Source organism: Melopsittacus undulatus, chromosome 1, assembly GCF_012275295.1.
Source record: "Melopsittacus undulatus isolate bMelUnd1 chromosome 1, bMelUnd1.mat.Z, whole genome shotgun sequence".
NCBI classification, from domain to species: Eukaryota; Metazoa; Chordata; class Aves; order Psittaciformes; family Psittaculidae; genus Melopsittacus; species Melopsittacus undulatus.
In genome coordinates, this window is record NC_047527.1 from 52,902,213 (window position 1) to 52,921,690 (window position 19,478).

A 19,478-nucleotide genomic window follows, 5' to 3' on the forward strand; every position below is an offset into this window, starting at 1 on the left:
GAGAATTTAACTTGTGAAATGTCAATCATAAACTGTCTCCTCTGTTATTTTTCAGTTAGTAATGAACCAGTCAATAAATTTGTCTGGTGGTATGAATATATGACAGGGAGCCAGGAATTGCTGCTTCTCTTAATAATCAGGGGCAGCCAGCTTCCTCTCTGAGCAGATCCTCTCCCAGGAGAGTGGGACAGCTTTTTGACTGTACCCTTGTTCTGTATGTTTGATCAAGCCTTTTTTTTTCCTTCCACACCTCAAATGTGTCTGAAAGATGACACAAGACAGCATTATCTCACTGGAATGTGCAGAGAAGATCATTAGCCAAATGTGACCATAGTTGTTTCTGGTGTGTGCACTTACTGCACCTCTAGATGCTAGTCTGTTGTGAGAAAGCTTCAAAACAACTTGCTGGTAGGCTTCAGTATTGCCTTCTGCCTGGAACCTGGGTTTCCATCGGTGTGAGCAGCATTGTAGTTCCAGCTGGTATGCTTGATGAAGAAGCTATTGCCACGAGAAGCTGCCCTGGGGTTACACTACATCAGCCCTGATGGCGTTGGTCACAGTCTTGAAACCATTGTGATTGGAGATCCTCAGAGGAAGGGCTGAGCTGCCAAATGTTCATGATGCTTTGAAGCTAGTGTGGGTTAGTAGGTGAGATTTTGGGGATCCCCAGTGCAGTAGGGTTCTGAGAGGCAGATACATTCCCCCTTTGAGGTACAGGAGAGTCCTACTGAATTCTGTGGAAGCTGCATGAGCTGTGGGGTCAGTTTCTTGCTTAAATGAAAGGACAAAGGCTTGTCACTTTCAAATGCTTCTTGTATTATTGTTGAAATAAAATCTGCCTTACCTGTGTTTTTTTAAGCACTTGGTATTAATACCCTCCAGGTTGGTAGGGCATGATCGTTCTTCTGATGTGTAAGACTAATGCATGTTAAACCCAGACAGTTTTAATGAGACCTCTGCCTGTAGACAGTGTCTCAATGAATCTTGGTTATTACAAGCAATGCTTTCAAGAGACAGACACTTTCAATTTGTAAAAATCTATACAAATTGAAATACCATGGATTGAATCCTGGCTTTATCTAAGCTGATGGGAAAAATCCAATCTTTCTGAAGGAGCCATGTGTTGAATCCCTGTTTTATAGAGATCAGTTCTCCGTTACTTCTCAATGCAGATATTTGTGGCACTCATCTCCAGGGTATCTCAAGCCTCTTTTAGATCTGAAATGGGAAGTTAGTCATGAGATCTTTGGTGGTTATAAGCCAGATGTTCTTTTATTTTTTTCTTACTTTGCAAGTGGGAGGACAGAAGGGAGAACCAAGTATGGCCATTCTTATGTGAATGTGCCATTTCCTTGTGTGAAGTACTGTCTAGAATTCTTGTTTTATTTATGTTTTCAAAATCCTAGAGTCGTAAAAGGAATTTTGCATGTTTTTTCCCAATTCTATATATATTAAAAATGCCCTATGTGTTAACATAGCACAGAAGGATTCTGCGTAGTCAAGAATAAAAACGCTCTTGCAGCAGTGTGCATAATTACAGGGCTGCTGTTTAGTCATCAGTCACGATATGTGTGAATTTTTTGTGAATTCATCATTTATTCTGTTTCAGATGTAAACAGAATTTACATGAAGAGTTTAGTGTGTTCAGCACAATAGGGCTTGACCCATCTGAATCTATTAAAAGTTATTATAATATTAAGGCTGAAGACTAGCATCCTAATCAGGGATGTGTTTACAGGGTAGTATAGTTCCCTTCAGTTTGGGAGAGTGCTTGGAGAGCCTGGTCTTGTGGTTGTGCAGAGATATAAATGAGACGTCCAGATTTAAATTAAAGAGCTAAATTTTTCTGCATTAGTTTTTCTGTTACAATAAATGCGTCTGAAACAATGAACAGAGGAATATACCGACTGCCTACTTGTAATGGGAAAATGGTTTTCTTTCTTGATATATCGCTCATACTGAATTTGTGCTTTCTTTTTTTTTTCATTTTATCTTTTTTTTTATATATAATCTTCCTCTGTGCTGCTGCAAATCAGCCAGAAGAAATCAGCAGCTCAGTTGTTGATTGCCTGCAAATGAGTTGCCAGCATCCTGCAATTCTGCTGGCTTGAAATACTGTCTCATCTCCTTTACAGTAATGAGAGCTGAGAAGAGCCAAGTGGGGTGGTTCTCCATGAGCAGGAGTGTGGGTGGTATAACTGTGTTTTGTGGCATGCTGCTCTCCATTCTAGAGCTCTGAAAATCCCTCTGTCTCAACCTGTGAGTAATGGAATTTAGAAGAGCAGAAATTGTCTTCTCAGGTTAACGGGTAAAAATCAGGAAATAGTTGTGCTTGCACTGGTTCCTTGTATTTATCAGGATCATCTGATATGACTTCAGATTTCCAAATCCATTTTGCTGACCAGTGGGAGATTCTGAAGTTGTAGCTACTTGTGGTGAAGTAATAGCAATTTACTTACTGTGGATTATATTTTTACTCCTTTCCTTCCTCCCCACTTCTTTTGCTTATCTTGATGCAATGCTGTTTATAACTGGTATTTTGTAAGTGTGCTACAAGGCTTCTGAAGAAGAAAGGAGAAAAGCAAAGCATGCGGTTGGTCCCATGAGTGGATTATCAAATGCATCACGAACTTCTTGATTAAGAATAATTGTTTTATATTTATTCCTTTCTTGACACTTCTTTCATGGAGTATGCTCTTGATTGTGATGAGTCAATTAGTAATGCTGAAACCCTTGGATTTTCCATGGATAAGGATTTTTCTGAAGAATTGCAGTATCTGTTCCTTAAAGTGGGATGTAACTCCTGAGATCATGCTCTCACTTTCTGAAACTGGCCCAATCCACTCAGCTCAATACCACTGTGACCTTTTAGATAAGACAAAATGTTCCTTGGTGTATGTTTAATGTTTTATGTACACCAACATGGAGCAAAACAAAAAAGACAAAATGACTGGAGCATGTAGAAATCTAGTAAAAAGCAGAACTTTGAGAACTAAAAGAAAAATCAATTATCTGCATGCCTAAATATTACATAGGCATGTGGCTTGGTAAGTCTGTTACAATCGTTTGAAGAAAAAGGAACAAAACAAGGATGATCAGTCCCTCAGATGTTAGAAAAAGAGATGCATATAGAGGAAGACCATATTGTAAAGGACAAAGCAGATAGTAGCAGGAAAGCTTTGTACAGCGTTAGCAAGGAGGTTTAATTTCAATGCATTGCTGAGAATTAATGCCTTTTACTTCTACTTATTTGAAGCAACCTTGCTTTCCTTGACTTCTGTGAGATTGACCTGATAGTTCCCTATTGGCACTAAAAGATAAAGTCTGGTTAGCAGTGAAAGATTTCTGCTAAGTTTTCAAGGTATATCATGTTCATACACCATGATTTGCTTTGCTTTCAGACAGGTGAGGGTCTTGTTTGATGGGTGTGAGTACAGTCACATGGACTGCCTAGGTAGTTTCAAATCCTGTGATGGAATGATAATCATTGCTTTAAGTAGGAATCTTTTTCTCTTTTACTTCCTTCCCCTCTGTGCTCTAATTAGACTCCAGTAGCTGGCTGTTTGTATCCTCCAGGAAACAAAACAGAAACTGGGAGTGCTCATTATCTGAACCTCTTGGTGCGATAAATTGCCTGGCTCCTGGAAAGCACTGACCATTGGCTGCAGCAGTGGTCATCCTAAAACCAGGTTTGTTTGTGGTCTAAATCCATTGCTTTCACTGGAGTTACACAAGGGTTAAATTTAGCTCTCTCAGTAGTCCAAGCAACCCCAGGAGCAAAGTGTACGAATGCCTTTCAGCTTCTTGAGGGCTATTGGTATTCCTGGTGTATGCTTAACTCCAGCCATGCTTGTTTTGAGGGATGCGAGAGCAATAGAAATGTTTAAAGTTCCTTTAACATTATCATGAAACATTAGTAAGAGCCATGAAAGATGAAGAGGTAAGAGTTTCCAGGAAAATGAGCTAAGCTTTAATCCAAACTTGTGGATGTCACATCCCTGCCAGAGAATCGGCTCCTCTTGTTCAGTAGCTGTAATTGCAGTTGCCCTTCTGAGTGTCCTGTCAAGGGAGCCAAGGGATGCAGATGAAACTAAAGCATCATCAGGCCATGGGATCAATGCATAGTTTAGAATACAGTGGTAGAAACTCTGTCTCCCCACAGGAGGAAAATGTAATTTCTCGCACCCAGTGGATGGTAGTTCTGGTTTCTCCACAACATTTAAAATCTGGAATAATAATTAGATCCTCAGTTTTGGAGCAGAGGACTTTTTGTAATGTATTTTGGCACCCTGGTCTAGTAATTATACAGAGATGTTAGCTGGAATTGATAATGAAGGCCAAATTTGGGAATAGCAACAGGATGTGTTGCTGCTATTGATCAAAGACTACGTGGCTGTTTTTATACACTGCTCCTCTCTTAGATTTTTTTATCCTATTGATTGAACATGGTAGACAAACAATTGTCTGTGTAGCATGAACATTTATTAGGGCTTTTAAGCTGACTAAGGACAGCTTTGAATTAAATATGAGAGTTTAAATGACAGTTTTCTAATAAGTGGTGTCTATGAAGGCTTTGCTTGCAGTGGCAATACAGTTTCATTTAAGCATGGTAAAAGGAAATCTAAATACAGGCTTTGTTTTCATACTCAAAAAGAAGATAAAATACTGGAAAGTTGATTACAGGAAAGGCAAAGGCTTTTTTAATTTTTCATATCTATGTAGTTAAGTGTGGGCAAAGGCTTCATTTTGTAATATGCAGCTGTGTGCATGGTGCTCTCAACAAAATGTATTGTCTGGTCCTGCACTTTCTGAGAGGTTTGTGTAAATTAGTCAAGTGTCCTAAAATATGGGTTCGAATGGTACTGCCAGGTGCAATCTGGTAGTTCTGCAATCACTTCCAATGAAATTAATAGAAAACTTTCTGTTGACTTTTAAATGAGTTAGATTGGACCCTGGGCTGTCATTGATAATGTCTTGGAAAGGTCAGGATCGATTTCCTGGCATTCTTTTCATCTCTGAGGAGGCTCTTTGCAATTCTATGGGAGACTTAGCAATATTGCTATACCTCTTCCTCGATAAATCCCTGTATAATTTAAGTTGTTCTACTTGTCATCCAAGGCTTTGTGAATAACAGAGGCAAACTGAAAAATGCTGAATTCTGGGGGAGTTGTTGGTATCTTAATTGCCTAAATTAGTATTTCTGTATAATGCCAAGCTTTCCCCCTCTCCCAGGTTATTCTGAAATTTATTCCAGTACTGTATTGCTGTTGTTTTTCCTTCCTTATTGTGGAGATAAAAAAAAGGAAAAAAGACTGTTCCTGCAAATGAAAGCAGTCTGCCACACTGCAGTGTATCGAGCAAGTTGTGTTGCATTTAAAGTAATGCTATTTTACTGCAGTGTAGTAACACAACCTGCATGTGGATAGCTCTGTGGATCTACATCTTTGGATTTCTGCCTTTTAAAAACCACCTGAAGTTTCTGCAAAGTTTCCACCAAGCAGGCTTGTATATCTTGCAATGAAAAGGTTTCTTCCAGTAAGTTAGCACTGTTGGTGTTGTTCGGTGTTAGTAACCTGTTTTGGGAGCATACTAGGGCTGTTCTTGCAACAGGCCAGAATGAAATTATTTCTCTGTCTTTGCTGGATAATGCACCATATCTCTGAAAGCATGGGATTTTCTTGTGCAAGTAAATGGCTGTGCTTGAAGTACTGCAGTCCTTGCACCAGGAATATAAAATCCACCCCAAAACATATAAGGTTTGGAGAGAAGGGAGTGCTGGGAAGAAGACCAGGGAGCTCCATTCACAATGCTGACCTTTGAAAAGGCTAATCTTTATGCTCACATTTCTTCTGAAATGTTTAACCTGCCCCAGTGGCCACGAGAGGTGATTTAATTTCTCAGCTCATATTGGGCTTTTTCTTCAGGTGAAGTGTTGATATGTAGGCTCCTCTGAACTCACTGCCATGCTTTCCTTTATTTTCAGGATACTGGGGTTGGGAAATCAAGCATTGTTTGTCGATTTGTCCAGGACCACTTTGACCACAATATTAGCCCTACTATTGGGTAAGTACCATGCATAGAATCTTTTTTCTTCTATATGTCTTTTTAACTCACAGCCCTCTGTTGAGCTCCTTTCTTTTCCTTACTTTCAAGTCTGTGAATAGTGTATATCTTTTTTCCCCCCCAGTTTATCAATTTCACTCAACTCTTTACTCTCCTTTAATGGCTTTCAGCTCATACTATGTGTTTAGAGAGTGTGGAGCTGCTCCAGACCAAGTCTGCTCTGCTCTCCCTGCTCTGGGAATACAGAGGGTCCCTCAGCTGACTGTATTGGAGCATAGTCTTATGGAGAGGCTAAAAGAGCTCTGCCATTCTCCTCCTGTGAATGGTGTCTCTTGAAGTAGCCTCTTTTCCTGGGGCTGTTCAGAGCCACTCTGTATTGGCTGGTGTTGTGCATGGCCATGACTTCAAGCTGTTCTGTTTTGGTTTTCTTCACCCATCTTACACCAAGAGATTCTTAGATGTCTTACTCAGCTGCTGTCCTTTTTGTCTTGTCAAGACCTTCCCACTTTAGATTGTATTGTGGTCATAGGACCTTAGGACTAATGTAATTTTAGTTCCTACTGGTCAATGAGATACCAAACATGATCCTGAGAGCTTAAAGAACTGAAACCCCACATCCCAAGAAGCTGTGATTTGCACAACGACCAGGACACCCCATAGAAGGGTAATGGCAAGTGAACCATAGAGAGCCCTTGTTGGCACACATGGATCTGTGTTGTGTGTCCTGCCAGACTGGACTGGAATATGGACAGTGTCTTCCCAGGTGTGGACATGCTTTCATCTAGGTTTGGGATGTATCACGTTATCCCGACTTTCTCAAAATAGGGACAATGCAATTTAAACTTAGTATAGTTAATTCATACCTGTTCTTTAAAAACTGATGAGCTTCCATGTGTCAGACCATCAGAACCTTATTAATTCTGTGTCTGCTTAAACCACGACATTCTGTAGTTGATTTTAATTCCAGTTCTTTTTCTTTTAACATCTTGGGGATAAATCTGTCAAGTCCTGTGTTACCTGGAATATTTTGAAGATTGTTGTTCTCTTACAGGAAAGGAAGCTCATATGCAGTGTTTACAAAGGAGTGATTTGGGTGGGAAGGACTGACCTGGCTTGTGTGTTAGAACTGTCTTGAATCATCTGTGAAGGATTGGTATTGATTGCCTTGTGTTGTTCAGAGGCTTAGATGGCAGCTTTTAAAGCTCAGCCTTTCAATGCATGAAGGATTTTCTGCTGGAAGTTGCACGTTGAAGTTCCAGGGCAATTTTGTACTCCTCAATGTGATGAATAGAGAAAATGGACAGTGAGAAAGGAAGCAAGTAATGAATAACATTACTGACTAAAGGACACTTGCAGTGAAGGAATTGATGGGAACTTGAATGGTTCTTCACTTTTAAATCACCAGCAGCCTTTTTCCCCAAGTAGTTGTTGCTAAGTAAATGTCTTCTGCTCAAATAGGAAAAATATTTTTCCCTTTGTTATCATAATTATGAAAAGTAAAGGGATTTTTTTCCATTTGGAAATTAAGCATGAAGGCTGCCTTGCACGTGGGTGATATTACTTGTCCATACAGATAAGGTTTTTATTTTTGTTTTCTTCTAAATCAATAAAATATTTTAAATGTACAATCTACAATAAATATACAATCTACAATATACTATCTACAATAGCTGCTACGGCTCTAAAGTTCCTGGTTTTGGAGCTTTAAAGTATTGCTTAATGCTTTGAGGAGAGTGGCAGCTGAAAGCATACATCCGAAAACAACCAAAGAAAACAGTGTTGTTTTGGCCTTAATATTTTTATAATCAGTGCAGTATTGTTAAATTCAAACAATTTTCAGTTGACTGCATAAGAGAACTCTGGTATATCATTCTCAGGAAACATTTTGATCAATCACACACTGTTTGATATCATTCAGTGCTTTTGTAATGACAGTGCATTGTATCAAATGCATCTTTATGAGTCAGGAAGAAGGTTACCACAACAGAAATTGTTCATCAGTTTCCACAGAGTTTGGTGGTCTCCTAGGCAGCTTTCAAATGAAATGCTGTAATGTAGGTAAAGCCTATGAATTTGTAACCTTCTTTCCTAAAAGAACAAAAATCACTGTGAAAGCACAGATAAATCACCTCTCCTACAAAAAAAAACAGAAGCTACAAGGACTTCATTCATCTGAGATGAGAGGAGGAAGAACTTTTTTCCATTTGTTCACCATATGCGTTCCACAAGGTGACTTTTCTGTTCCCTGGTGATCCGGTATTCTAGGTTTAACTGAAAAATGGCACATTTGTTGCCTGGTATGATGCTGGCTGATGTCTTTTTCTTGGGCCTATATCACTGAGAAGATGGAGGTAGCTATTAGCAGAAGTGTGAGCAGTAGGAGCATTTGTTTTCCTGGGCCTGTGCACAAATGCCCCCTGAACCGCAGAGGCTTTTTCCTGCTTTTAAGATAGATATGTAGGTGCCATATACTTTTATCTGAGAAACAGGAGACTTTCACTTCTGTAGGCATTTTATCACAGTTTTGGAGTTTCCCCATATGTGGTCTAACCCATCAGAACTTGCTGGCTTGTGATCTGTGTGTTGCATATTCAGATTGCTGGTCATGTTACAGATTTCTGCTGCTTCCTTCTTTTCAGAGCATCCTTCATGACTAAAACAGTGCCTTGTGGGAATGAGCTTCATAAGTTTCTGATCTGGGACACAGCTGGTCAGGAACGGGTGAGTATTGCATTGCCGTATATCTTTGTTACCCAGGTCTCTTTTAATGTGTTGGCATACTCTATCTAAAACTTTCATCTTCAGAAGACTTTGTAAGTATAGACCTGAATCTTTCAAGGCTCTGCAAAGCAGGTGCTCAGCAGTCACTAAGAAATAGGTTCCAGTTTCACAGGTGGGGAAAATGAAGAGGCAAGCTGAATTGTCAGCCAGTTCCCTCAAGACAGTTCAGGCAGTGCCCAAGGTACCTCCAGCTCCCCTCTGGTTTCATCAGGTTTAGTGTAATAGCTTTTGCTGGCATTGGAAAGCACTTGACTTCCAGCACATGGGCTGGTGTGTGGTCTGAGCTTAGGTGATTGATAAGAAGCTCAACATGACTCAGCAGTGTGTGCTCGTAGCCCAGAAAGCCAACCATATCCTGGGCTGCATCAAAAGAAGCGTGACCAGCAGGTCGAAGGAGGTAATCCTGTCCCTCTACTCTGCTCTTGTGAGACCTCACCTGCAGTGTTGCATCTAGTTCAGGGGACCCCAACACAAGAGGGACAAACACCTGTTGGAGTGAGTACAGAGGAGGCCACAAAGGTGATCAGAGGGCTGGAGCACCTCTCCTATGAAGACAGGCTGAGAGAGCTGGGCTTGTGCAGAAGAGAAGGCTCCGGGGAGACCTCACAGCAGCCTTCCAGTACCTAAAGGGGGTCTACAGGAAATATGGAGAGGGACTTTTTACAAAGACATGTAGCGATAGGACAAGGAGGAATGGGTTTAAACTGAAAGAGAGTAGATTCAGATTAGATATTAGGTAGAAATTTGTTACTGTGAGAGTGGTGAGACACTGGCATGGGTTGCCCAGAGAAGCTGTGGCTGCTGCATCCCTGGCTTCATTCAAGGCCAGGTTGAGAGGGGCTTTTAGCAAGCTGGTCTAGTGGAAGGTGTCCTTGCCCATGGCAGGGGGGTTGGAAGTGGATAATCTTTAAGGACCCTTTGAAACTAAACCATTCTATGACTGCACAGTTGTCCTGAGCTGGGACATTGAATATGGGCACAGGTTGTATCTGCTGTTACTATTTTGGAAATTAGCACCAGCAACCTGAATCACTTCAGGTTTTCATCTTGATTTTTCAAGTATGTGAAGTGAATTGTTAAATTAAGTAGCTTTTCATTTGGCTTTTAAAAAAAAAAAGCCATAATGTGGTTCGTGTGCATTATGTTGACTGTATGTAGGCCTAGTTGGTCATTTGTTTAATAGCCTCATGCAGTACTATGCAGTAATACACTGTATAACTGTCGAGTTCATTTAATACATGCCTGCATTTATCTTGAGAAGTTTGAAAGATGTGGAAAACCCCATGCACATGTTTTAAAATATCTTCAGACTCTTGTGAAATTGCGGTGTTCCTGTTCATAGAGAAATATAGCTATGCTCATGTTAGGTTGGGGTAAAATGAGGTGGTTATACAGCCTGTAATGTCAGTCCTCATACATCCCACTGTATTCTCCCTACCTTGTATGTGAATTGCAAGTGATGAAGGTTTTTGCTCTTAAGTGCAGGAAATGCTTGTGCTTTTATTTACAATATGCAGCATGATGTAGCCCTGATGAAATCTACTGACACTTAGCAGTTCAGTATGTTATTTATGATGGGAAAGCAGATCTTGAAAAACATATTTGAAGTATAGCATAATGCCTTTCCTTAAATCTTGTTTTTTCCATTTCTGCATGGTCTGGAGCTTTTAACTAACCTATTATTGCAGGAGGTAGCAAAGGTTGAGGGTTTTTCCCATGGTTTGAGTTTCCTTGCTTCCCTCAGCTGCCCTGCTCTGCTTTCTTTTCATTTTCCCTTTTAGCTCTTCAGCACACAAAACTCAGTTCTTGACATTCAGATATAATTATTAATCTGTTTTCTCGCATAGTCTTAAGACTTTCAAAGCTTTTCTTTAAAGTAAGTGAATATTAATAAAGTAATATTTATTGAACTAAACACTGCCTCGTTTGAGGCAGGAAATCTGTGACTGAGCTCTCACTCTTGGACACAGAGTCCATCCTTCCTATCTAGTCCCTTATGTTTCCTCTGCATTTTTTTAAGCTCATGCTTTGACATACATCTGCCTTTTGTTTCCTTTTTTTGTACCCAACAGTGATGAGCAGTGACCACCACAAACCTGGTTAAATTGCTCAGAATGTATTGCACATAAGTTTTATGTTACAGGTTTTTATGTCTAGTTGTAAATTGTAACCTCTTTAAGCTGGGAACCACTGTTTTCTTCTCTGTACAATGTATTCCCAATCCCTCACTAGGACTCTATGAAACTAGGGTGATAGAGTAAACAAAGTCAATGGGTGTTAACTGCTAGCTACTGAGACAGGACAAGTTTCCCAGGGTGAGGTCCCTGCTGTTCCAGGTCATTCTCTGTCTTAGAGCATCCCCATTTTACAGCTAAATATATGATGCTTCTCAGTACCTCACTCACTTTAATTTGTATCTGGGATTTTGGTTACTTTGTCTTGTGTTGCTCCTTCTCATCTGCTGTTCAGGAACAAATTTCTCCGCCTGTTAATCTCTTTCCCCTAATCTTCCATACATCAGTGATGAAGCAAAGCTTCCAGCCTAGCCCAACTTCTGGACCAGTTGCTGCTTTTCACAATGTACTAATGCATGTATTTCTGCTCTGAAAGTTGTTCTTCCCTTGTTCTTTGCAATTTTTCTGTGAGGCTTTATGTTCCACTGCTGTAGTCTGGAAGTTTCGTCAGTGCTGATAGCAGTGTTTAGGACTTCCTGCTCTTTCAACATTGCCTGCCTTTGGCTGTGTTCTCCTAAATGCAAGGCCAAGCATAGGGCTTGCGTGTGCTTATTCTGGGGTCAGGGCGCTCTGTGCTTCCCCAGCTGTGCCAGCTGTTGCTGTGTCTACATGCTGATGTGGAGCCTTCACAGCAGAGGAGCCCTGGTTGTGATTTAACTGAAGCCTTATTATGCCATGAAAGTTAATCTCAAACCTTAAGCATGGTAGGGGGGGGAGGTGGAAATAGCAGCAGCAGGTCTTTTGGGCTCCTCGTTCATGAGTTTCACCTTTCTCATGAGTTTTCTCCTCCTTTTTCATGAGTTTCTCTGTGCAACAAACTGGGAAACTGCCAGCTTGGAGACTGTAGAGAAACCACTCATCAGTACCTTAGTCACAAGCCCTTATTTAAGCAATGCTCTATGAGAACCAGTGTGCCTGCTGGCTGCCTCCAGTCAGCTGGGAGAAACTGGAAATCCATGTGGCTGCTTCTGAAAAGGAGCTGTATCCTGGGTGCCCAGAGAAGCCAGCTGGAAGCACTTAGCACCCCCTTGAGGTGTTGAATCAACTTTCAGATAGCCACTTGTCATGTTGCAAGCCTTTGGAAACGCTGGTCATTGTTGGGTTTGAAAGCTTTTAGGAATAACTGAGTTAGTTGAAGCAGCTTAATATACAGGCCAGCCACCCAGAGGTTGGTCATGGAGAACAGATAAAATACTGTATCTATTATCCATATGAACCAGAAGTTATTTCTTCTGCATCAGGAAACTTGGAATTGCAGACAAGAGTAGTGAAGGAACCAGAATTGAAATTTTGTGGAGAAATAACGGGAAATGTCACTTCTGCAGAATGAAAATAGTTCAGAAAAAATGGAGATCAAAAGTGTTTCCATGATAGCCTTGGTGGGAGCGAAAGCTTGGCATGCGTCCTGGAGGAGACCCTGGAGAGGGGTATGTGGCTCTCTGGCAGCTCTTTGCTGTGGAAAATTCACATTGTACTAGATTACAAAAGGAGGGAGCTTCTTAATCCTGTTATCTCATTCCTTCTTTTCCCTGTTTTGGATCCAGAGAATCTTAAACTGGCAGCACACTTAGCAAAATCCCCTACTTTTCTGTGCCTAAGTACTACTCTCTTCAGACCCAGTTGCTTTGTGCTGTTGTGCTATTAGACAAGCCTGCTTTATTCTGTTCCTCAGAATCACTTTCCCTCCACCCCACCATTTTCCAAATGTCTCTCTTTTTCCCTATCTTCACTCCCCCCCCCTTCCATCAGCTTTAAATTGTTGCTGTGGGCTTCAGGACTTCAATGCACAACAATTATGTTGTTGTTAGCAAAGATTCCCTCCCCTAAGAAGAGTCTCTTCACAAGTTAGTTAATGATGTTTTTATTAGCATATATGGTGCCCTAAGTAGCTTCTAATTACAATGCTTTGTGTGAATACCTTGGGTGGCTGCCAGCTTTCCTTTTTGCCAGCTGAGGAATATTGTAGCAAATAGTTAGGGAGCCTGAGGGCTGTGTTTCTAGGGCAGGAAAATTTATCTCTGTCCTTTTAAAATGTAGTGTGCTGAACTGTGGGATTTTAAATTTTGTTTAATAGAAGGAGCCTCAATTACTTGAGCCCAATTTAAATTTGATAGGAATTACCCTGAGTTGTGTGCTTATGTTATTAACTGCTCCATTTCAAGTCAAAAGCTGACTGATGGGAGATCTACAGCTCTTTATAACCCCCTCTTTTCTGAGTGCCAGTAGCTGTCCTGGTGATTCTAAGACACAAGTTAGGGTGTGAAAACTGTTCCTTGAGAAGGCTTGTCCTTGCTGCAGTCTTGACTGGGATGTATTCCCTAAGCTGAGCAACCTAATCACTGAGCTTATGGATGTCTCCTGAAGCCAGACTATCCTGAGGGGAGTTAACACCAACTATTAATGACTTGAATTAACTTCTGCAGTCAAGACGTAGCGTGGATTTTGCTCTACAGTTTTAAATAGGTGATGCTGATGATAGCCCAGAGCTTAGTCAGCATGGAGGTGGCTTCTTGTATATGGTGCAAGGACCTCCCTGCAGTGAGCTACTGCTCTCTTGCATGCTGCAGAGGTCAGCAGGTGACTTGGTAGTATGTGTATTTGTGAGAGGACCAGTGACATTAGAGGTAGGAAGTGAATATGTTATTTTTGCTGTTTTTAGAGTGAGCATAAAGCACAGTAATGGTTTAAGAGATGCGTGTGGATGTGTTGTTTCTTAAGCACCAACAAACTTTCAGCATGTATAGCAAAGTGTTGGAATTTTTCCCTTCTTCACTTTTAGAATTTTTACATATTTGAGAAAAATGCTTATTCTTCTTAATTTTAGCTAGCAAAAAAAAACACGTAGGTCAGAAGCAGACAGATCTTTCTGATTTATTCAGCTTGTGAATACTGAGAACTGCAATGTCAGCCTTCAATCATGTAGGGAAAATTACTCAAGGTTTCAAAGTGCTAAGTGGTATCTGATAGTGGCTTTCATGCATAGCATTTTTCCATTCACTCATTGCCAGCTGAGAATGTCAGGAATTTTGTATCCCTCCCTCCCTGTGTTGCTTCTTGTGTGAGCAGCTTATGTGTTGGGATAATCCGTTCAATGGGTCTGGTTTTTGCCTTTGCTTCTCTCCACACCCTGACTTTCTGTTTGTTGGTAGCTGCTGCCTCCAAGGTTACAGGAATGGGGCATGGAAATGCCAGACTTGGGCAAGCAGAGGCTCCCAAGCTGAAGAATGGGTACTGTTCATGGTACATGGACTTCTTCAATGAGTTCATGCAAGTCGGATGCAGTTGTGGCAGCCTCTGGCTCTTTCCCCATGGGGATCCATGGAAGCAGTTAGGGCAGCTTTCCTAAACAGGCTGGTAGTTACATGTTTCTGACACTGGTCTACCATGCTCTTCACCACAAGAACATTAGTGGTTTGGGTTGTAGTAATGGGAGTCAAAGCATGAGGAGGATTGTGCTTTAGGTGGGTTTGAGGACAGAACTGAAGGGATTTGTAGGGGCCATGTGGCAGGAGAAACAGGCCATCCAAAATCACCTGCAGAGGGGCTGGGGAGGGACTGCTGAGCAAGGGGACCAAGCTGTGTTGAACTCCTAGTCTAGAAAGGTGAGTGCGTGTAGTAGGAAGAGAATGAAGTTGCAGAGCTGTGTCAGTGCCTGCACAGGTAAGCTTCTAGACAAAAGCTGTTGCTGTCCTTGCCATTAGTGGCACCCAGACAAAGAAAGGGTAAGGATAACTGACCTTGAGCCAAGTGGTTTTGGCCACTCATATGCAGTGTATGTAGTCAGAGAGCAGCTTCTCAAGAATGGGAATGAATCTAGTTGAATGATTATAGCTGTCAGGGAGCAAATCTTGTGCTGCTGTGCACCTGCAGGTGCTTGAAAAGGCACTGTGTGGAAAAATCTTAGTCAAATTCAGCCCTTGATGTGAGAAGGTGCATAACACTTGCTGAGCACTGGTCTGATTCTGCTTACGTGGTGTGTCCTTACCCTTTCCAGACACGTTTGTAGGCAGAGTTCTAATGCTGTTGCAGTAAGAACACATGATGTTCTTTACAGTCTAGGATTGTAAAAGCAACGCAGTAGAGGAGTTGGGGGGTGGTTGTCGTTGGTTTTGGGTTTGTTGTCTTTTTTCCTCTTGGCCATGGAGTCTGGAAGTGACATCCTGCTGTGGCAGTAAGCCAGCACTGGGGTGTAGCACAAAGATGGTTCAAAGAACTGCTGACATGAATTAGTGTTCCCTGGTGTGCTTGTCGGATTGAATGAATCCAGACTGTCTTTGTCAGCCTCTGTGTAAATAAGCAGAAGTGGTAGATTTCATTTCTCTGTTTATTTGGCCTTTATCTTGCTTTCTAAACTAGCATTATGTGAAACATGGTTAAGAGACTTTACTAATACAGCTCAGGTGTGATTTACATTATGTTCCTTTGAATTAATTTTCCTCTTCTAAGTACTGTGATATGGCTACCATGTGGGTTTTTCTTTTTCTTCATTCTGTACTGCTAGTACAGGGGAAACATGAAAAGCATTATCTACCCGACCAAATATACCACCCTCCATGATGAGATATATGCACAGGAAACAGAAATCAAAATACTACAGAGCTTTCAAATAGGTGGTACATTCCTTAGTGGCTGGTTGCTTCCATTTTTCTGCCCTTTACAAGGGCAAAGCCTCAGTAAGATGGCCAGATGAGGGGTTGCAGAATCCCAAAATACTCCTGGAATCAATGAGAGCAGTTTTGGTTATGCTGAACATGCATTTGCAACACCCAAGACTGAATTTGTCCTCTGTGCTGAGGGCTGTACAGCTGTAAAGGTGGGGAAGCCTGAGAGAAAAGGGGACCTGCTTTCAGAGGAAATTTCATAATGTGCATGTGGGCTCACTTCTTCCTCGGAGGCAGAAATGATGAACCACAAGAGCAAAGTGGATGTGTTGGTAGCAGAGCACAAGTACAAAGGTGCTCTGAACCCAATTAGCATTGCACCAGAACTTACGTGACTGTGTAGCACACTGAGTGATGGGCTCTAAGGAAGAGATTCTTAAAAGTCTGCATGAAGCTACATAAGTCACTGAGTTTTAGGTTTTCAAGGGATGTCTTTGGTGAAATAAGTTTCTTATTTATATTTTGAATAGTCCTTTTGGCCTGGCTGTAGCTGTTGTATTGGAAAATGTACCCCTATGACTTAACTATTGCATCGCATGGTTTGGTGATCTCAGCCTCACAAGTTGATATTAACTCCTACAAAAGCAGAACAGGCCTAATGAGTGATGAAGTGGGTCAGTATTTGCAAATAGGCAGATGTTTTGTGGGTACTGAATGAGAGGCACAGGACTTCTAAATTTCTACAGCAGGTGAGCTGCTAGTGATAACTTACTCATTATATGAAGATGTCTTCCCAGTGCCTAGAAGGACATGGTGGGATATGGTGTGGATGAAATTCAGTTGTATAAACAGCAAGTACTTGTATCTTTCGAGTCCCAACAAAAATGTATGCTGTAAAGTTGTAAGTGCATTTTGGGGGAAATAGAGGAGGAAAGCCACCTGTATTAATGTATTAGTTAATTAATACAATGTATTTAATGGTTAAAGAATGATCATGTGTTTATGATGCAGCCATGAGAAAATGTAATTACATGTAAGGGGAAGTGCAGTTAAGGCTGCTTTATGTTTGGAGTGCTGCAGCCAAATGTGGTTACCAGCAGTCAGGAAGGGAGCTGAATCAGGTGCAGAGAAATGTGATTAGACTCTTTCTTCTCCATTACCTTATCTTCAGATTGGAAGAGCCTGGTTTATCGGAATGGCAAAGTTAATACTGCAAAACTGCTTGACATTCATTTCAGCTAAAGGCAAGCATTGATGCTTGAATTTTAGTAAGTTAAAGTGCATGTAGGTTACAAGAAATTTAGTAATTAAGAATTCAGGATTTTATTAATCATCAAAGTAATATGATCCCTGTAGGAGTATCACGAGGTAAAAAAAATGTATTCGGAGTGTGGTTATTTGTGATGGTGGGAGCTGAGACATGGCTGGTTTGGGTCTTTGTTGCTCTGTTAGTCCAAGGTGGTGTGAGCTGCTGCTGGCTGCAGGTAGGGGTGGAACACTACTCTTGGCTGTAGGTTATGGAGGAGCTGACTCCCCAGCAAGTTGGGGTTGTGACTTGGGAGTCCATGCGGCAGAGCCAGAGATGGCTGCCCGAGTGTTTTAGAGAAGCTTGAGAAGCAGAGCTGTTCTCATGGTGAATCTCAAACTGCTCCTGTTTCTCCTAATTTTCTTGGGAATTACTGGATGCAGAAATACTAATCTATAATATCAAGGTTATAGACATTGTAATTTGTACTAGAGGTAGTCCCATGGGATTTAATTTTGGGAGCTGATTTTTTTGAGTGTCATTTGTTTTGGACATCTGTCCTACATTTGGTCCTTGGCAGGTGAAAAATGTGCACATCAGTATTTTGTATCCCTTTAATTAATTTTGTGTGACTCTCTTTTTCCAGGTAATTAGGCCAGAAAAATGTTCAAGAGGACTTTGCTTTGCACTGATTTGGAAGAAAAAAAGATCATAAGATTTTTATTAGTATATTTGTGATATTTGAAAATCAATGCCCATAAACCACATTTATTAAAGAAACCATGTTTATCATGAATCTTGCTCGGAGTTACAGTTTTTCAGCCCCTCTTGATTCATTCTGTGTTGCAAAGTCTTTCCCTGTTTTCTTGTGGACAGCAGTGATTTCATATGACTGGAACATAGCATGTCATCGTGTTTGTTTATTAGACTGTACAAAAGAATGACAAAGGGGATTTCATTTTAGTTTTATTTGATATCCTGTACTTTTATAACTGATAATAGTTGTTACTGGTGTACTTTCAGTTGTTACTAAACAACTTGAAAGTACTTCTCAGACTATAGGAAATTGCATTAAGATGCATTGTAATCACATTTTGGGCGCTTTGACCAAAGTAAGCTATGAAATCTTGAGTGTCAGGTTTATCCAAATGGGAATATGAATTTACATGCCAGATGAAATCTATCCCTTAATATTAAAAAAACACCCAGATCGTGAAGCTACATGCCCAAATGTGGGCAAAATGTTTGTCCTCTTTAAAGGCTTCATAGCTAAAATATTACTCAAGAATCATGAAAGGGGAAATAACTGTCCTGTCAGCCAAGCAAGTAGATAGATTTTCAGTAGAGTAGATGAGGGAGGTCATATTTATGTTAGCAACAACTACTGAGCCTGAGCGCCTTTCAAAGGCAGTTGCCTTTCTGAGCCTAGCTTGCTGGGATCTTGCACGCCCTCTTCCCGAGCTTATGAAGAATTAGAATATTTAAGTAGATTATTTTGTCTTAAATGCATTCCTCCCACATGCTGCGCCTCTGGTTGATGCTTTTTATGTTTCTTGAAATAAGCAGCAGGTCAAACATAGTTTGACACAGCTTGGAGTTTCTGTTGTTGAAGTGCAACACACTGTTGTCATTAACCCTAATTAATCTCCAGAAATGTTTCAAAATAAGTTTTCTTTGGTTTTGCATATTACCTGCACTGATTTTAAATTACCATTGCTTTCATTATGGGAAAGACAAAGTAAAATTGCCAGTGCCAGTAGACTGTACCAGCAGAGATGTGCACAAAGAAGTTCTGCAAGTGCAGAGCTATTTGAGTGTGGTCTAAACTTTGTGAATCTGCTTTCCAGTAGTCCTGTCTTCCCTCCTTTTTCTCAGCCATGCTTTCCCACCCTTTCCTTTTGGTTGAGCCTGGAGCTTATCTGATGAACAACAAGCTGGTTTGGGAATCCAGCTAAAAATTAATCCTACCCCAAAAAATGGTTGTTTGCATTCAATTCTACTTGTCCACGATCCAGTGAAAGAGGTCTGCTTTTGTGTTGTTTTGTTGTTGTTATTACCACTACTACTTTCTGGCTCTAACACTGGCAATAATCTTCAGTGAAACAGCTATTATGGAAAGTGTTCTTGTCACCTGGTCAAAAGAAAAAGGATTGAAATTCCTGAGATGTTGTGCAGGTTCTCAGTGTGCTTTCTGGGCCATTATTGAAGGAATCTGAGGTATGTGAGTTTAGCTGCATGGCTCCTGGGAAGTGTGATTACTGTTATCTTAGAGCTCTTTGTAAATTTATGAATACCGTGTAATCTAGATTAAAACCAAATCTCCATGTGTGTAGGCTATGTCGGTTTTATCCCAAGAGTTTACAGACTGGGAGGAATGTGCACACACCATGAAAGGTTAGACCTATCCTCCACAATTCAGGTCCCTAATTTTCAAGCTACTTTTAATGCAACAGTGTGTTGATGAGCAGGTCTTGGAAATTCTTGAAGTTTGTAGGAGATAACTTCTTGTCACAGGTACTCACTAGGAGAGATGCCCTCCTAGTGTTACTGTTT

At 40.9% G+C, this 19,478-nt stretch overlaps 1 protein-coding gene across 2 annotated transcripts in view; it reads left to right on the forward strand.

Annotated features, from left to right (window-relative positions):
- RAB31 (RAB31, member RAS oncogene family) overlaps positions 1-19,478 on the forward strand; it is a 68,386-nt gene that overhangs the window by 22,322 nt on the left and 26,586 nt on the right. For both annotated transcript variants that reach the window (XM_031052867.2, XM_034063612.1), the window contains exons 2-3: positions 5,984-6,063; positions 8,703-8,784. In XM_031052867.2, the coding sequence (XP_030908727.1) occupies positions 5,984-6,063; positions 8,703-8,784 (162 nt within the window). The remainder of the gene's footprint in view (positions 1-5,983; positions 6,064-8,702; positions 8,785-19,478) is intronic.